At 60.0% G+C, this 17,626-nt stretch overlaps 2 protein-coding genes across 3 annotated transcripts; both read right to left on the bottom strand.

Annotated features, from left to right (window-relative positions):
• ZBTB48 (zinc finger and BTB domain containing 48) lies at positions 1-8,193 on the bottom strand. Of its 2 annotated transcripts, none has more exons than XM_060088891.1 (11): positions 8,128-8,193; positions 6,841-7,537; positions 6,143-6,384; positions 3,863-3,977; positions 3,143-3,235; positions 2,684-2,770; positions 2,329-2,483; positions 1,713-1,849; positions 1,476-1,640; positions 1,113-1,201; positions 1-1,014 (listed from the first exon to the last, which is right to left on the bottom strand). In XM_060088891.1, the coding sequence occupies exons 2-11, from the start codon at positions 7,528-7,530 to the stop codon at positions 718-720; spliced, it is 2,070 nt and encodes a 689-aa protein (XP_059944874.1). In that variant the 5' UTR covers positions 7,531-7,537; positions 8,128-8,193; the 3' UTR covers positions 1-717. The 2 variants fall into 2 exon arrangements, with proteins under 2 accessions (XP_059944874.1, XP_059944875.1); XM_060088892.1 differs by having other exon boundaries at positions 3,863-3,974.
• A 509-nt stretch (positions 8,194-8,702) lies between these two features.
• Positions 8,703-17,292, bottom strand: TAS1R1 (taste 1 receptor member 1). The gene is given in 10 exon segments (XM_060079555.1): positions 8,703-9,634; positions 10,973-11,093; positions 11,403-11,543; positions 11,545-11,616; positions 12,068-12,281; positions 12,283-12,744; positions 12,746-12,793; positions 14,791-14,875; positions 14,878-15,074; positions 17,047-17,292. Coding segments are annotated over 10 exon segments (2,463 nt in total). The 5' UTR covers positions 17,238-17,292.
• Positions 17,293-17,626: the final 334 nt, after the last annotated feature.

Genomic DNA, 17,626 nt, shown 5'->3' with positions numbered 1-17,626 from the left:
AATTCCATTCAAAAGTAAGGAAGTGAAGCATTTAACTACACTTGCCCTGGGTCACAGCTCTAAAAAAGAGCTGGGAAGGAATCTGGATGCAGGCAGTTGGCCCCCCGAGCCCACACGCTCTTCTTCCCAAGGCTGCAGAACCTGGGTACCACCAGGGCCTCTTGCCGTTCTAGGCCTGGCCCTGCCTGTGTGCCAAGCCAGCCTCCTGGACAAGCAAACCAAGCTTCTCCCCCAGTGAAAGGTTCTGTCCGTGGTCATGCCGCCAGCCAGGGTCCAGAGCACGCTTAGCCACAAGCCTGACTGTCCTCCGGCTCCCAGATCCACTTGGCTGCAGAGTAACGGGGCCCCCGTCTTGGGCCAGCCACCATCGTCGGGGCCCTGGCCACTGGTCCCGGTTTTAAAAGCCAGATGGAGAAAGATGAGAGCGCCCTGGGCCAGAGGCTTGTCCCCCAAAGCTACCTGCCCAAGTTTCACTTGGCTGGGGTCTCCCAACAATGTGGGGAAGCTGCCGGCCAAGCTCTGGGGTGCACGGAAGGTCAGGCAGGACACCGTTTCTTCTAGACAACACGGTGGGAAAGCAGCACCTCCCTGGAGCCCAGGTTCGCGGGGAACAGGCCACTGGATGAGCCAGAACCATCGAGTCCAAAGCCGTATGGTTTACTGGGGGATGGGGCCAAGTGGGCTGGGGGCCGGGGGGCACGGGCGAGGCGGGGAGGACTACGTGTCACAGTCCTCGGGGATGGCGGCCGTGATGATGAGCGAGGGCTCCATGACGCCCTGGCCCGAGCAGCTCTCCTCCGCACACAGCCTCTGTCCGGGGAGCTGGGAGGCCAGGCCGCCCTGGGCCAGCGACTCCACGATGACCTCAGCCGAGCCCACCTCCAGCTCGGTGGGCGGCTGGAGCGCCACCACCACCATCTTCTCATCCTCGATGACCAGGTTCCGGAGCTTGCGCTGCCGGGGGTTGTAGTTCTCCACCCGGTCGTGGATCTCCATGTGCCTCCGCAGGTGGGCCTAGCGGGGAGGGGGCGCTCAGGCTGGGCATAGAGGCGTCTGGGGGAGGGGCTCGGGGCCGGGGGGCAGGGGCAGGAGGAGGCCGGCCCCAGGCCTACCTGCCGGGTGAACTTGTAGCCGCATTCGGTGCACTCGAACTTCCTGACCCCCTTGTGCCTCCTCACGTGCACGCGCAGCTGCTCCACAGCTGCAGGAGGGAAGGGCCCAGTGTTGGGGCGGGAGCAGGGCTCCAGCCCGGAGAGGAGACACAGCCTGCGGGGGTGGTTCTGGGCCCTGCCAGGCTCTCCGGCGCCACCCTGAGGTCACTACTGCCCAGGGCCCTGGGGAGCCTCCGCCCCTGGCTGCGGGCCAGAAGCTTCCGCAGCGGAGGAGCCTGTGACAGCCCCTCCGGCCCCCTCTCCCCAACCCGGGGCTCGCCCGGGGCAGGGCCAAGGGAGATGGCCTTCCGTGGGCCCAGGCACCTTTGAATGTCTTCCCGCAGATCTGGCAGAAGTGGGGCCGGCCCTCCTGGTGGCGGCTGGCCACGTGCCTCAGCAGGGGCCCCTTCTCCGTGAAGCGCTGCTCGCAGAACTCACAGCTGAAGGGCCTCTCGCCGGTGTGGGTGCGGTTGTGCTTGTCCAGGCTGGCTGCGGGGTACAAGGTGAGGGCTCAGGCGCCAGGCCTCAGCCCCAGGACAGGGAGGGGACGGCCTGCCTCACCTTGGGTGCGGAAGGTCTTGCCGCAGAGGTGGCACTGGAAGGGCTTCTCGCCTGTGTGCGTGCGCAGGTGCATGTTGAGATTGGCCTTCTGGGTGAATGCGTGGCTGCAGAACTCGCAGACGTACGGCCTCTCGTTCCTGTCCAGGTGGGGACACGGACACAGGCGTCACCGAGGGAAGTGGCCCCCTTGGCGCCACCGCAGCTGGGAACATGGCCGGCCCGTGCCACGGAAACAGGCAAGGCTGAAGCCAGCCGGCCTGAGCCTTGGGAACTGCCCGGGCTGCTGCGAGCCGCCTGGTGGAGAAAGGGCTTGGGCAGGGCTGGGAGAGGAGCACGAGCTCCATCCTGGGAGCCACGGGAAACTGAGAAGCTGCCCGGGGCGGCGGTAGGGAGCCTGGTCTTGCCTGAAATCCGCCCCCCCCCCCCCCGAGCCTGGCTGGCGGGGCAGGCTTGCTTATCTCGCAGGCGTCCCCACCCAGAAAGGCTGCAGGCACCAGACTCAGGGTGGGGGGCACTCTGGGTGAGCGGCAGCAAACCCTGCCTTCCCAGCCCGCCCGCCAGCGGGCCTGGAAGCAGCAGCAGGGCCAGGCCCTGGGGGAAGACGGGCCCTGGACACCTGTGCTTGGCCTTGATGTGCATCTGCAGCCCATTTCGGCTCGACGCCCGGTGGCCACACTCTTCACACACGAAGAGCTTCTCCCCGCGGTGCTTGAAAGCCTCGTGCAGCTGCAGTTCCGTCCGGGACAAGAAGCACTTGGCACAGGTGGGACACTAAGGGACAGGGTGAGCAGGGCGAGGGTCAGGAGGGAGGGCCGCCCGGGAGCCCCACAGAACCCCCTGGACCCCTCATGGCGGAAACTGCACTGCCCGCCCACTCTGGACGCGGCCACGGCCGCCTTCACCGTGCTGGTGCCCGGCATCGGAGTGCCCGGCCCCGGTCCTCGGGGTCCTCAGGACGGCCTGGCACTTACGGCGTGGGGCTTGGGTGCTCCGTGCAGCTTGATCATGTGGCTTTGCAGGTCCTTCTTCTGCATGAACTGCTGCGAGCACGAGGCACACTGGAAGACAGGCCGCGGCCGCCTGAGGCCCAACACCGACAGCCCTGCTCGCCCCCAGGCTGCCAGGACGGGAACCCAAAGGCAGGGCACAGCCCGAGATGCGGGAGGCTCCCTCCCCCCACCACCCCCCCACCGCGTGAAGGCCACACTGGGGAGGGCCTCTGGTGCTACGCCTACGCCGAGGCTGAGGCTGCCCTCCGCAGCCCCCGCCAAAGATGCGGGAGCACCAGACACGGGACACGGGGAGGGCAGGGCTCCTCGACGGCTGGCGAGGGGGAGGCCCCCCCGACACCATCCCAGGTAAAGGGCTAGGCGGGAGGGCCCCTGGGGCCGCCCCTCGGCCCCCAGCCCTGGGGACAAGCCGAGCCTGACCTTGTAGGGCATCTCCCCTGTGTGGGACACCATGTGCACCCGCAGCTCCATCCTCCGGCGGAATGTCTCCTGGCACACGGAGCACGTGAAGACCTGGCAGTGTGAGGGGCAAGCGGGACCGGCGTCAGCGGGGGCCTCTGCCTCGACGGCAGCCTCAGCCGGGGCTTCCACTCGCTGCTGGGCAGAGTCTGCCTGGGGTGGAGGGGGGACGGGGTGGGGCGCTAGGGTGGGAGAGGGCTACACGTAACCTGCTTGCCCTGACGCTGACCCTCACTGAACGCTGCAAGCCCACCACGCCAGGCTGGGGGCCAGGCCGGGGACGGGGCCACAGCCTGCAGGTGACAGGCCTCTAGGAAGAGGTGGGGGTGGGGTTTAGCCGCCGAGTCACACGGACCAGCCAGGGGGGTGGGGGGAGGTGACCAGGTGGCCTTTCTCAGCAGCCACCCCCCACCGAAGTACCCCTTCTCCAAAGCCCAGGGGCCCAGGCAGGCAAACCCAAAATGCCTCCTGTAAAGTCCCTCCTGGGCTGGTGACGCCCGCCCTTGGGACCTGTGTCCCTGCCACCTGTGCCAGGAAGTGGACCCGATGATATCCGAGGACCCTGCAGCACTTGAGTTTACAGTCCCGTCTAGGCCAGTCCCCTGGGGGCCCCTCCCAGGTGGCAGAGAGACAGAGGCCAGCGTGCCCTGCCCACCAGGACCCAGGCCGGCCCCCAAGTACCTGTTCCGAGCGGTTCATGCAGTTCCGGGCTTCGTGCTCCAGGAGGTTCTCCTTCCGAAAGTAACACTTCCCGCATTTGGGACACTCGAAGGGTTTCTCCCCAGTGTGTTTCCTGCTGGGAGAAGCCATGGGGGGTGTCGGGGCTGAGTGGACCTGCCGCCCTCCCTCACCCAGGCCCCCTCCAGCACCTCGGCTGATGGTGCTGTGCTCCGCGGCAGAGGAAGACTGGACTTGGGCCGACGCCTGAGGCTCTCCACGAGGCTCGGCCAGACCCAGCTGGTGAAGCTGCAGGGGTGAGCCCAGAAACCCTCCTCCCTCCCGGAGACTCTGCAAGGGAGGGCACGGCACAGCTCCATGCTGGAGGGGCGCCCCAGAGCCACAGGCCGAGGGGGAGGCCCAGCCGCCAGCATCACTCCGAAGAAAGAAATGATCCCGGGGCCCTGACTCCCTGGAGAAACCACGCAGTCTGCCTGGAACTTCCATGGGCTCAACCTTCAAAACCACAGCCAGAATCTGACCACCTCACCTGGCCTCCATGCTACCATCTAGTGCGGCCACGCCGTCCCTGGGCTGCTGCCTGGGCCTCCTACCCATCCCGTGCTCCACGCTTACCTCCCGTCGGGTTTCCACTTCAGGAGCCAGACGGGCCCTCAAGTACAACCAGATCGCATTGCCTCTTTGCTCACAACCCTCTAACGTTTGGCATCTCACCCTGAGAAAGGCCTGGGGGCCCGTGAGGGCACTGCTGGCCTGCCCCTTACCTTGCTGGCCCCCTCCCACCCCAGAGCCTCTGCTCTGGCCCCTCTCTGGCCCAGAGCGCTCTCCCCAGCCATCCGTTAGGCAAACTTCTTCACTTCCTTTGAGTCTGCTGGATTATCTCCTTTCTTTACAACCGCAACCTGACCCCACCCTGAACTCCCCAGCCCCCTGGCACTGCTGTCCTTTTCTTTTTTCCCATGGCCTTCATCGCACTGCAGAGTCTCTTATCTGGTAGTTCAGGGTCTCATTGCCCTGCTGGAAGGCAAGATGCACAAGGCCTCTTTGTTCTGCTCACTAAGGTATCCGGTGCGCCCAGCCACCGGGCAGACAGCTCACTGAATGAGCTAAATGAACCCTGACTTCAGAGCCCGGGAGTGGCGTGGGGAGAGCTCCGACAACCTGCCAGAGGCCATACACTCCTCTCATCCTCTGCTGCGACACTTGACTGTCCTTGTCCCCCGTCCCAAAGACCTCAGGAGGCCATCACCCCTTCCCAGTTCTCAGGGCCGATCTAGCAGCCTGCAGCCCAAGGTAAGGATGGGGTCGGTGCCTGCACCCAAGTCTTACACTGGGAGAGCGTCCAGGCAGACACAGATCACCCCAGGGTGACTTCCCCAAAGGCTCCACTGGCAGCAGCTGCCCCCAGAGCAGGGACAGCAAATGGGCTTCAGCCCCAGTTCCAACTCCATTCGGTCGCTAGTGGCTTCTGAGAGTGTCATACTGAGAAAACACGTATGGCCCAGCCTGGCTTGGCAAGAAATCACACCAAGTGATGTCTTGGGCTAAGGAGGGGCAAGGCTAGAAGGCGCGTCACCTAGTTGCCGTCCCTGCAGGCCCCGCAGAGAGCAAGGCCCCTGGAGCAGTGCCTTCCAAGAGGACGCTCCGGGATGATGGAAATGTTCTACGTCCGTCCTGTCGCATTCGGCAGCTGGGACCACACGTGGCTACTGAGCCCCTGAAATGCAGCTAGTGTGACTGAGGAAGTGAACTTACTTAATTTTAATTACTTTGATTTTAAATTAAAATAGCTTCGTGTGGCATCTGATTACCTTATGGGACACGGCAGCTTCAGACGAATGCTCTGCTGAGACCTCAGAGCTAACCTGTCCCAGAAATGTGGGTGGCACCAACCCTAAAGATCGACATCTTGGCCCAAAGCCCACACTGCCAGGCTTCAGAAACACCTACAGTCAGGCCACAGCCACAGCACGGGGCCACAGGCTTCTCTCACCCCCCTGGGAAAAGCCAGCTGGAGGTCAATGTTCACAGCGCGTGGAACGTGTTGCTAAGGTGTCCACAGACCCACTCCAAGCAGAGGGCTCGCAGGAGGGCGAGAAAGAAGGAAGCCAACCAAGGTCAGGCACTCACTCCCCAAAGGCCAGAGGACGCCCATGCCAGGCGCTCTGTGGGTCTGAGATGGAGCCCCTGGCCCCTACGCGGCCCAGAAGTGGGGATGCAGGCCCCCTCCCCCAACACGGGAACAGCAGATGGGAAAAGAAAATAGAAAAACAGAACGTTTACCTGTTGTGAACTTTTAGATAATATTTGCTGAGGAACTTTTTATGACATGTGGGGCATTCAACCGGCACCGCTGTACCTTTTCTGTTCTCAGCAGGCTCGGCTGCCCGGGAACCTGCACTCAGGGCCGGCTCGGCAGCACAGGGCTTTCTGATTACGTTTGATTTCCTCCTGGTCGGCACAGCCTCAGTCTCAGAAACATAATCGCCGTCCCCGTCATCCTCAACTTGAACCACCACTTCCCACTAGAGCAGAAGGGGCAGCAGGAGGGAGGGAGGTCACCAAATTAATCAGCAGGGGTGCTGGGGGCGGATCTACGGGGCAGCCAGCTCCCTCCAGTTCCAGCCCAAGTCCCTTCATCAGTGACTGTTCCCTTCAGGGTCCCAAGGCAGGCAGCATCCGAATCTCAGGTTTGGAGAGCAGGAGCTCTATTTGTGGGTAACTGGAAGTTTGCCTGGATTTCACTACCCTGGGAAACACCTGATGCCGCCCACTCGACCCCAAGAAGCTGGCAACCACGAACACGACTTGTAGAAAGGTCAGCCTGAGGATGCAGGATGGAGCTGGCTTCCTACATTTGGAGGAAATCTGTCCTAAACCCACAAAACAGATTCTAACTTAGGGTCCAGATTATCCCGGAAAAGCGTCAGTCTCTCCTCCCCACTCCTGCCTCCCCTGCTCCAGCATCGTGGGCACAGTACCTCGTTACTCCCGCCCTGCAGCTGGACACCTTCAGCCTCAAAGGGCCTTGGGGGCACTCTGCAATCCTCAGGCTCCTTGTCCTCAGGGGGACAAAGCTTCAGAGCCTGCTTGAGTTTCCCACGGAGGAAGGAGGGGTTCTCACTCTGAGGAGGGAGACCCAGCTGGGGCCTCTGGAGGCTGGGACTGCCGCTGAGCTCCTGATCCCTGGGGGTTGGACCCAGCGTCCTCGAAACTTCCTCTTCCTCCAAGCTTGCTGGCTCCTTGAGGTGGCTGTTCACATCCCGAGGGGCAGGTTTCCCCAGCCCGCTCTGGCCACTTGGTGCCTGTCCCACTGAGGCTTTGGGCTTGAAACTCTGGCACAGCTCTACAGCCTCTGGCACCCGCAACTCCCTGGCTGCCAGGAGCACCTGATCCCGGTTCCCCGAGGTGAGGGCGAGGTGGCCAGTGTAGAAAAAGTCCAGCAGGAGGCCAAAGATCTCAGCGAAGCCGGCAGGGAGGACGACACTGCCCCCTGAGCCATCCCCATAGAGGCTCTGGAAGAAGTGGCTGCAGCACGCGAGGACACTCCAGTGCGCCTTGAACACCAGACCCCCCACGTCCAGGGTGGCGTCGCAGTACTGGCCCCGCTCCCGCTGCTTGTTGAGTTCCTGCAGAACCCTTACACTGTGCTGGACGAAGGAGCCGTCCATGCTCCGTCTGAAAGGGAGAAAGGCAGCAGTGACCCCCTGACCAGTCCAACCGAGGAGTAGTAAGAGAAAGCCCCTGGATCTGAGAAGAGGATAAGGGAAGGCAGACTCTATTCAGTCACATTTATTACAACCAGGGCTTAGATCAAGGTTAGAAGGTGCAAGCTGACACAGGAACGGACTGAAAGTCTCCCTGGGGGCCGGGGCCAAGTAAGCAGCCCATATCGGGGGTGGCCAGAGAGTGTGGCGGAAGCGCAGGCGGACTAGGTGGGGACAGAGTCGGGAAGGGTGCTGGTGGGAGGAAATCAAAAGTTTGAGAAAAGAAGCGGGGGACCAGCGCGAACTCATCAGCCTGGCACACCGAGAGGGCCCGACGCAGTGGAGGGTGGCCGCTGCAGACAGGTGAACGGAGCCCACGCCGCGCCCACACGTCCGGAGCGGCCGGGCGGAAGGCGGCCGCGGTCACACTCCGTCAACAGCCACCGCGGCCCACAGCGCCCCCTCCCTCGCCCCGTTCCTCCCGACCTCCTCACCCGGGCCGGTCCTCCCTAAGCCAACCCCTCGGGCCCCAAGCCAGGTCGCCCGCACAGCCCCACTGACCAACTGCCCCGGCGGTAAGTGCCGGGCCGACCGTGCAGAGACGCCGCCGCCGCCGCCGCCGCCGCCGGACGTGACGTCAGAGCGCGCCGGCCGGGGCGGGACGCCTCGGAGGCGCTGGCCTTTACCTCCGGCCCCTGGAGGCGGTACCACGTAGATAACAGCCAATGGGTTGCATGGAAAGGCGGGGCCAGCTCCGTTCCCTCGGCGCTGGGCCCGCCTCCTGGGGTTGCCCAGCAACGCCAAGCTGGACTTTGCGTCTACTCCCCTGCTCGGAGTCCCGAGGTTCCGGCTGCGGTTAGCCCGGCCGCGCAGCGCCCTCAGGCTTGAAGAGACAGCGCCCTACCCTCGCCCTAGAGAGGAAGCACAGCCAAGACGCACCTTTCACCTTTTTATTGGCAGCCAGCGCAGCCCGGACTGAGCTCTCCCGTGGGCTTACACTCCCCAAGACAAGGCTGAGGAGCCCAGAGGCCTCCCGGACACCCCAGGTCCTGGGCGCCCCATTCCACCTTCAACCCTGAGAGCAGTGGAGACTTCCGGTCCACCCTGCCCCGGCTTGACCCTGCCGGACCCACTGGTCAGGTGGAGCCACAGCGCCTGGTGTAGTCCTGGGTGGAGGCCTGGAAGCGCTCGGTGCTGTTGAGATCTGGGCGGCACAGGATCACACAGCACTTGGGGAGGAAATAACCGCTGAAGCCGCCACTCAGGCTGCTCAGCATGGCCAGCACGTTGACCGTGGGCCGGTACTTGCCCTGGTAGACACTGGCCATGGTGAAGAAGGAGATCCAGGACACGAAGTTGAGCAGCAGGCTGAAGGTGGCACATTTGACCTCGTTGTAGTTCTCTGGCAGGTCCTTGTCCAGGTAGCTGCAGGCAAAGGCGCTGACCTAGAGGAGGCCATTGTAGGCGAAAGCCAGCATGAAGCCCGGTGAGTTAGCCTCTGTGCAGTCAAGCACCACCAGCTGAGGGAAGGGCTGGTATTCCCTGGGGGGCAGTGGGGTCCACACTGCAAGCCACATTAGACAGATAAGCAGCTGGGTTATTGAGCTGATCACCACCAACAGGCCAGCACTGTGGTTTTGGCCCCACGCACGGATGAAGGTGGGTACCTTGGCAGAAAACTTGAAGATGAACACAAGTTGGAAGGAGTGGATCGTCAGGCAGGACAGGAAGATGGCAAAACCAAGGGCAAAGAGTCCTTTGCGCAGCAGGCATGTGGGCAGAGTGGGCTCCCCAAAGAAGCCATAGTGGCCGCAGCTGCCCCCCGCCAGGGAGCCCAGCGTGAGGAAGCACAGCCGGCCTCCAGCCGACCTCACCACAGGCGTGCCTAGGTGCCAGGCAAACAGGCCAGCAGTCCCAGACACCAGCAGCAGCAGCAGCATATTAGCTGCCAGGAGCACCCAAGAGATGGGCTCATGCCAAGTCAGAAACACCACGGTGCATGGGAAGCAGGTCTGGCTTCTCTCAGGTGCCCACTCTTCTTTCCCACAAGGTTGGCAGCTGTAGGGGTCTGGAAGGGAAGTCAGAGAGTGTTCCTGAGAACCGGGCGAGCATAGCAGGAATGGGAAAAGGAAGGGAGGCCGTGCAAGCCCGCAAGGTTCTGGGAGGGCTGTAGCACAGGAGCTGGGCTCTGCCAGGCACAGCAAGATGGGGGTAGCCCTGAGTGAGGGCCCCCAGGCCAAGTGTTTCCTCAACATGCCTGTGTTAATTACAGATTGTGGAGACACCTGGGTGGGTTCTGTATGGCTCATGATCCTATGAAACCCAGAAGGGGGTTGCAAACCAAGAGGTCGTAGTGAGGGCCTTAACCCACATAACCCTGAGGCTATGATCCAATGCGCGCAGCCAGCCCCAAAGGAAGGGTCTTTTCATCTCTCCCCAGCACTCCCACTAGCCAAATCCACCTGCCTGAGCTGCCGCTCTGTGGTTCCTCTGAGTTGACTCTCTCAGGATAGAAGAGATACATTCCCACGCCCGCAGAGACAGTAAAAGGAAGGCACGTGGCCCCTGGAGTCCAGCTCTGGGCTGAGCCCTTAGCTACCTCCGTTTGCTCTCTGGTCTTGACCTTGCGTCACTGGGTAGAGTATGCTGTTTGTCCTGCTGCAGACATGCTAGTATCTGCATTCAGGCCAAGCTCTTCAAGGTATCAGCTGTCACCGGCATGGACAACAGAAGGGACTTCATACAGATAACATGAGAGGGCACAAAGGGAATGACAGCCACATCTGTTTGGATAAAGAGGTTGAATTTAGGGGGACTTCCCTGGTGGTCCAGTGGTTAAGAAGACGCAAGAGGGAAGGGATATGGGAACAGATGTATATGTATAACTGATTCACTGTGTTATAAAGCAGAAACTAACACACCATTGTAAAGCAATTATGCTCCAATAAAGATGGTAAAAAAAAAAAAAAAAAGAATCTGCCTTCCAATGCAGGGAACACGGGTTTGATCCCTGGTCAGGGAACTAAGATCCCACATGCTGCGGGGCAACTAAGCTCACATGCTGCAACCACTGAGCCCACATGCCACAACTAGAGAGAAGCCCATGGGCGACAACGAAAAATCCTGCATGCCACAACTAAGACCCAATGCAGCCAAAAACAAATGAAAGAAAGAAAGAAAGAGAAAGAAAGAAACTCAGCTACATATGAGGCCTTCAACTGCTTGTTTCTTTCCGCTTGATCAGAATTCAGTCTGATGGAAGGTGTCCCCCAGCCTGTCCCTAACTGGCAGCAAAGTGACCAGGGCCCTGGTTCTGCACATGTGTGGCCCAAGGGAGGTCCTTTCATCTGCTCTACAGACCCTAGGAGTGCTGGGTGGTTCGCCCACTCATCACTGGGTCACTCGCCACTCTTGTTGAGGAAGGTCCTGGCCTCACAGAGCACACACCCGAAGCAGCAGTGGTGGAAACCCATGATCTCTCTCTGGTGCCCTTCAGGACAGTCGCTGGAACACACAGACTGAGGCACCTGCAAGAAGCCACAGGTGTTCCGCAACCACGCGGAGGGGCCCAGCTCAAGGGACACTCGCTCTTAGGATGGAAAACTGGATCTCTGGGCATCCGCCTTCGCGGATTACTCCCAGGGCAGAGCCCCTGGTTGTGTGAACCAGCGATGACTGGGCATCTGTCTGTGAGCCTGTGGAGTTTCCCTGGCAGGGCTAGGGAGAGTCATAGCGGCCTGATACCTGGGATCCCCTCTCCTGCTCTGTGAACATTGTCCCCGTGCTCTAGGCTGCCTGTTAGGCAGTCACCTGGTGAGTGACTATGTCCCCGTTACCCGGTTGTCCTTTCCATGCCACCGGATTTTGATCGTATTTATGTCTAGCCAAACTGGAGACCAAGAGGAGGAGCTGACGACCCTGAAGGTCCAGTTGGGGCCACTCTAGTCCCAGGCAATTATGTTATAATTGCTGAGGGGGGTCGCCATTGTCATTAAATATCACAATGTCCTTGTGTAAAAGGAAATACACCTTGAGGATCTGCTCCAGAAGCTGAAACAAACAGGGATAACGGCGCTGCCATAGCTGACACGGGCTGCTCCTCCAGGACCCACCGGGACCCAGACGGCCCAGGAAGCAAGTGCGTGGGGCCTTGCTGAGCTTCCAGCTGGGTGGTTTCAGCCCATCTGGAAGTTCTGGTCCCTTCCTCAGGCTCTCTCCCCTCCTAGGAGGCCCCTTCACCCTCCTATCCAGCCTCCTGAGTGAGAGGAAGTCTCTAACAAAGGAGCCCTTTGCAGAGGTTTCAAGCCCTGGATCTGAGGCGTGGTGGGTGGGAGGGGCCCCAGTTCAGAGAACAGAAGATGAACACGAGCCTCAGAGAAGGAATCAGCCTCCAGTCGGGGGCCTTTGCCCCCCACCCCTTGCATTTAGGGTAGCCGAAGAGGAACCGCTCTGCTTGCCTCAGGAAAGCACCCTGATATAGGGTGCAGGTTAAGTGCCTTACCTGCCAGGGGTAGACCCAGCCTCTGGAACAGACTCCAGAGGCGCAGCCCAGGAGCTGGCGGAGGCTGTGAGCCATGGCATAGACAGCCTGGTACACGTTGTAGGCCGAGCTCATGGAGCATGCTCCAAGTGTGGGCATCTTCTGTGCCGCGAAAGCCCAGCACTCTCTGCAGAGCTGGTTGCTGCTGCACCAGGAGCCCCTGAGGCAAGGCCTCTTCAAACTCCTTCAGGCCAGGGACACGCCCCTGTGGGATGGCCACGCCCTGCACTGTGCCGATGTCCCAGAGCCCAGGCACATTGCTGATGTGTCTGGAGATGGCCCAGTCTTCTGAGGCGATCCACACCTCGGCAGTCAGCTTGGCCAGCACCACAGACTCAAAGAACACCCTGGCCAGCTGCCTGCCGGAGAAAACGACCATGACCGCGGTCCTCTCTTGGGCCAGGCAGCGCATCATGCTCTGCAACCTCTCATCGCCCCGCTGGGCAGAGAAAGGCACAATGTCCTTGAAGGCAACGCAGATGCCCTGCTGGGTGGCCTGGTCCTCCAGCGCCTGCACCCCTAGCTGCCCATAGTCACCTTCGCTGCCCACCGTGGAGACCCAGACACACCCGAACCTCCGCAACAATGGCAGCATCAAGATCTCCACCTGGTGCTCATCACTTGGGATGGTACACAGAAGAGGGGTGGAGCCGCTTCACGCCGAGCATCACGCTGCTGGCATCATAGCTGACCTGTGGGGTTCAGTTCAGCAAGTTCCGTGGCATCAGCCTCGAATGAGGGCCCCCCAGTGCCAGCCCTGTGCTGGGCGCGGGGACACGGGGAGGATGGAGACAAGGTCCTGGCCCAGGGTCTCAAGCAAAGCACCACTTGACACACGAGGCTAACAGGTTAAATGTCAGGTAAGGGAGCAGGTCCCCAGGGAGACTTCTGGGAGAAGAATGGGAATCTGTCCTGTGGACAAAGGGACCACAGCCGCATGCAGGGAGCGAAATGGTACGTGTGTGTGTGTGTGTGTGTGTGTGGCCCTTCAGGGACTTCCACTCGGCTGGAGGTCAGATCCAGGAAGAAAGGGAGCCTGAGCAGGTGTGTCTGGTCAGGGCAGGAAGCCTTAGCCCCCTGCTGCGGGGCTGGGGCTTTATCCCAAGGCCTCAGAGTTTAGGCAGCGAAGTGACATCAGACTTGTGTTTTAGGCGTGTATCTCTGATCAGGGAGGAACGTGTTTAAAAAGGCTCAAGGCCAGAGGAATTCCCTGGCTCTCCAGTGGTTAGAACTCCAAGCTTTCACTGCTAAGGGCGCAAGTTCAATCCCTGGTCAGGGAACTAACAACAACAACAAAAAAGGCTCAAGGCCAGAGTCACGGAGAACTCCTAGGACCTGATGGAATCATCTGGATGAGAGGGGAGGGCGGTCAGTTAAAACTGCGGCAGTGGCCATAGAGCAGAAGGGACAGAGCTGGCAGCGGTGAGGGCCCCTCCCTCACCGGCCCCCGGCAGAGGCCGTGGAGATGAGCTAAACGTCGGGGCAGGGAACGGAGTGAAGGGAGGACTGCAGGGTTTCTGGCTTCCTTGGAGACAGTCACTCTGCCCGATGGGCCGGGGAGGGGATGCAGGAAGACAAGAGGCTTGTGTTACGTGGGGAGGGAAGCTCATCTGGGGGCCTGCTGGGTCCATGAAGTGGAGGCGCTGGGCGAGCATCTGGAAATCAGGCTGGTGCTCAGGAGTCAGAAGGAAGGTGGAGACAGGAATTTCACCCCGGTCCTCGGCCGGCCTGGGAAGGGGAGGGGTCTGCCCTAGGGAGTCACCACCACCTTCTCAGAGGAGATGGGGGCCGGGGGGGGTGCAGAATTCTCTAAAGGAGACCAAGAAAGAAGTGCCCCAAGTGAAAGGGTCATAAATGCTGAGGGAAAGTGTCAAAACGGTCAAAGGGAGGGACTTCCCTGGCCGTCCAGTGGTTAAGACTGCAGGCTCTCAACGCAGGGGGCACAGGTTCGATCCCTGGTCGGGGAACTAAGATCCCACATGCTGAGCAGCATGGGGCCAAAAAAAAAAAAAAGATCAAATGGATTAAAGGCCACCTACCGGGCCCTGCACCAGCCCACCTGAGCAAGACGGTGCTGGGTTCCACCTCCGGGCTGGCCACCTGAACCATGTCCAATCCCTACCCAGCCTGCACCTTCCAGCGCCGGCTAGAAGGGCAGAGTCCAGGGCAGCGGAGGGAGGAGTCAAGGCAAAGAGGGAGAAGCAAACAGGAACAGAGGACTGCGGAGAAGCCTGCCTGGAAGCGGGGCGGGGTCAGCCAGGTCTGAGAGGAGAAGCGCCTGGAGGGTAGAGGAGGACGGGGGAGGAGGCCCAGGGGGAGGCCGATGAGCAGAGGAGGGGCCGGGCGGGGCTGGCCCGCACAGGGACAGGTGCCACACCTCTGAGCCTGAGTCTGGGGGGCTGGGAAACGAAGGGTGTTCAGTTCTGCACAAAGGTGACAGGACAGCGGGAGGAGAAAGAAAGCCAGAAGCTTCCGAGGAGAATGGATTTTCCAGTGAGCACTGAGGCAGGGAGACCTGCAAGCGGCGCCTGGACAGGAAGGAATGCCAGGCAGGTGACTAACGGGCGGTGACCGCCCAGGAGGTCCAGGAGTCCAGGCTGGCCTCAGGCACGGCAGCTCCTGCCCACCCACCCCAGCCCACACTGGACTTGGCAAGAGGGGAGATGAGCGAACTGCCAGGGCGCCAGCTTATCAGGGGCATCCGGAAGGGGCTCAGCAGGGCTGCAGTGGTGGCAACATGGTTGCTGGCGTCGGGCCCAATCACCGCCACAAGTTTCCTTGGCTCTCCACGTAGCGCGTCCCTGGCGCGCTCAGCGTGGCAAACACGTTGGCTGACTCCGAGCACCGGTCGTACGGCTTGTACCCCAGGGTGACGCTGGGCAGCAGGGCGGTGGACTTGTTTATCTCCTCGATGCCAAACTGCGTGGCCTGGAAGAGGTGGTCGCCGTGGCCGTTGAAGGTGCTGGGCCTGTAGGGAAAGCCAGGCTGAGAGCTGAAAAGGGCAAAAGGCCCTGCTGAGACCCTCTGGTCTCCTGGAACCCCAGGCTTGGGGGATAGAAAAGAACCTCTGAGGTCATCTGTTCAGCCCCCTACAACCATGACCTCAGTGTGGACCCTGTGGCACACACAGTTCTGTTGACAGGCCTTTGGAGAGGTAGGGGACAAATTGGAGAAATACACATACCATGCTCGCCTCCCCCCACAACAAGCATGTTAGCGCTGAAAGGCTTCCAAGTCCTGTAGGAGAGAAACCTGCTATATTAGTCAGGGTTCTCCAGAGAAACAGAACCAAGATGAGATACATATATACATGTACATAGAGAGAGAGAGAGAGAGGGAGAGAGGGAGAGAGGGAGACAGAGTGAGAGAGACAGCAAACAAGAGAGGTTTATTTTAAGGAATTAGCTCATGGGATTATGGGGGCTGGCTAGTCTGGGATTTGCAGGGCAGGCTAGAAATTCCCACGAGACTTTATTTTGCAGTCGAGGCTGAAGGTGGAGTTCTTTTTGTTTCCGAGGACCTCCATCTTTTCTCTTAAGGTCTTCAACTGCTTGGATGAGGCCCACCTACATGATGGAGGGCAATCTGCTTTACTCAGTCTATTGATTTAAATGTTAACCACGTCTGTGGGAATTCTCTGGTGGTCCAGTGGTTAAGACTTCACCTTCCAGTGCAGTGGGTGTGGGTTCGATCCCTGGCTGGGAGCTAATATGCCACATGCCTCATGGCCAAAAAAACCAAAACGTAAAACAGAAGCAATATTGTAACAAATTCAGTAAAGACTTTAAAAATGGTCCACATCAAAAAAATCTTAAAGAAAAATAAATATTAACCACGTCTAAAAATACCTTCACAGCAACATCTAAACTGGTGTTTAACCAAACAACTGGGCCCCAGGCCCCAGCCAAGTTGACACATGAAATTAACCGCAGTCCGTGCTTAACCTTGTTTAACTAGTACTTTTCACTGGGACACTCATGCCTGTGATGAGGGCCTGTGCTCCTCATGGCCTCTCTGGGAAACACCGACAAGGGCGCACTGGGGACATGATTCAGCCCTGCTTGCAGAGTGTGCCAGCCTGTTCCATTTCCCAGCCTCTCTGCTTGTTGCTAGGCTCTCCCATCGTTCCTATCACTTCTGTCCTTGAGTCACTGGAAAGAAAGGCAGTACCTCCTGCCCGTGACAGCCCTTCAGTTATCTGAAGCCAGTTTTCATATGTCTCCTCCTCAAGTCTTTTCTTCCCAGGTTCCCACCTGTAGCTCTTTGGGCCAGTCCTCCTGCACCAGGCTTTCCAGAACCTTCCTCCTGGGCTGGCTGTCAGGTGTGCTTCATGTCGCGGGCATCCTACTGCTGAGCCATGATACATCATCTTCAAGCTGCCCAAATCTAATACTTGTATGGATGGCAAGCAACTATCTTCTTTATAAGAAAAGCCGTTGTTTTTTCTACCTAGACTGTTGACTTCATGAAGACACCAACCTAATTCATCTTTGCTAAGCTCCTGAAGCATCTACTGCTATGTGTCCCCACATAGAGGGGGAGCCTCCCCTGGAGGACCGTACTTGCCATCTGGGAGACTAAGGAGTGTGAACTTGGGGAGGAATGGGGTGGCGGAGGAGACAGAGGAGGGGAAAGGCCACGCTTGCTTAATCCTTCCCATCTAGTTACATCACAAAGCCAGGAAACAACTGGCATGGAATTCAAAGGACTCTAACAGCCAGGGCAAAAGGACATATTACAAAGTGGAAACTGTATTACAAGGTGCCAAGGAAGGGGCTAGCTAGCGCTTGAAGGTGGCGCCTGCAGGTTGGGTAGGGATTGGAGGCAGCTCAGATGGTCACCCCAGAGGCAGAACTGGCAGGGTCCTGCTGAGGGGGGCTGGCAGAGGGCCCCGTAGGCATGGGTCCCCCAGGTGAAAGTTTTGCTGACCCCTCACTCACCTGTCACAGAAGGTCACTGTGGGTCTGCGTCTCACCCCTAGGTGGTCACCGTGGAGAGGAAACTGGCCCGCAAGCAGGTAATCCCCAGGGAGGCTGAAGTCAGAGGAGGACGCGGGTCTGTGGCAGCTGAAAGCCCAGCAGCAGGAGAGAGAAAGCTGCAGGCCGATGAGGCACACCCCCCAGAGTAACATGCTGGCCAGACCTCCCTGCGCCTGGCATGGCCGCGCCGTGCCCTGGGACCAGGCCGGGCCGTTTAACTAGAATGGTTGGCAGCTGCCCAGATGCTTCCCAGTTTCATGCCTTTGAAAGGGGTGGGACTGGAGCCCAGTTATAGGAACCGGGCTGTTTGCCTCCACCGTCTAGGGCTGCAGGCCTCCTCAGGAACCGGGCAGGGTAAAGGCACAGGTGCAAACCAGGTGGCACCCACTGGCCCTTCCTCTGGACGGTTGTGGGTTCTGTCCTGGCACTGCTGCCTGTGGTGGCTCAGAAAGGGAGCTCTGGTATTTGGGGGCAGGCAGAGGAAGGTTGGAACACATCTTCTCTGGGGGCCTTGAGGAACAGGGTGTGGAAGGCTGCTCTC

Source organism: Mesoplodon densirostris, chromosome 2 (assembly GCF_025265405.1).
Source record: "Mesoplodon densirostris isolate mMesDen1 chromosome 2, mMesDen1 primary haplotype, whole genome shotgun sequence".
Taxonomy (NCBI): domain Eukaryota; kingdom Metazoa; phylum Chordata; class Mammalia; order Artiodactyla; family Ziphiidae; genus Mesoplodon; species Mesoplodon densirostris.
Note: the sequence above shows the minus strand (reverse complement) of the source record. Positions and strands in the feature narration are given on the sequence as shown.

Excerpts from the sequence above, each read along its gene's own strand:
- ZBTB48 (XM_060088891.1), bottom strand. The coding sequence starts at position 7,530 with ATGGACGGCTCCTTCGTCCAGCACAGTGTAAGGGTTCTGCAGGAACTC. Across the intron at positions 3,236-3,862 it reads GCATGAACCGCTCGGAACAG|GTCTTCACGTGCTCCGTGTG; the intron begins GTACTTGGGGGC and ends TCACACTGCCAG. Across the intron at positions 1,015-1,112 it reads GCTACAAGTTCACCCGGCAG|GCCCACCTGCGGAGGCACAT; the intron begins GTAGGCCTGGGG and ends CCTCCCCGCTAG.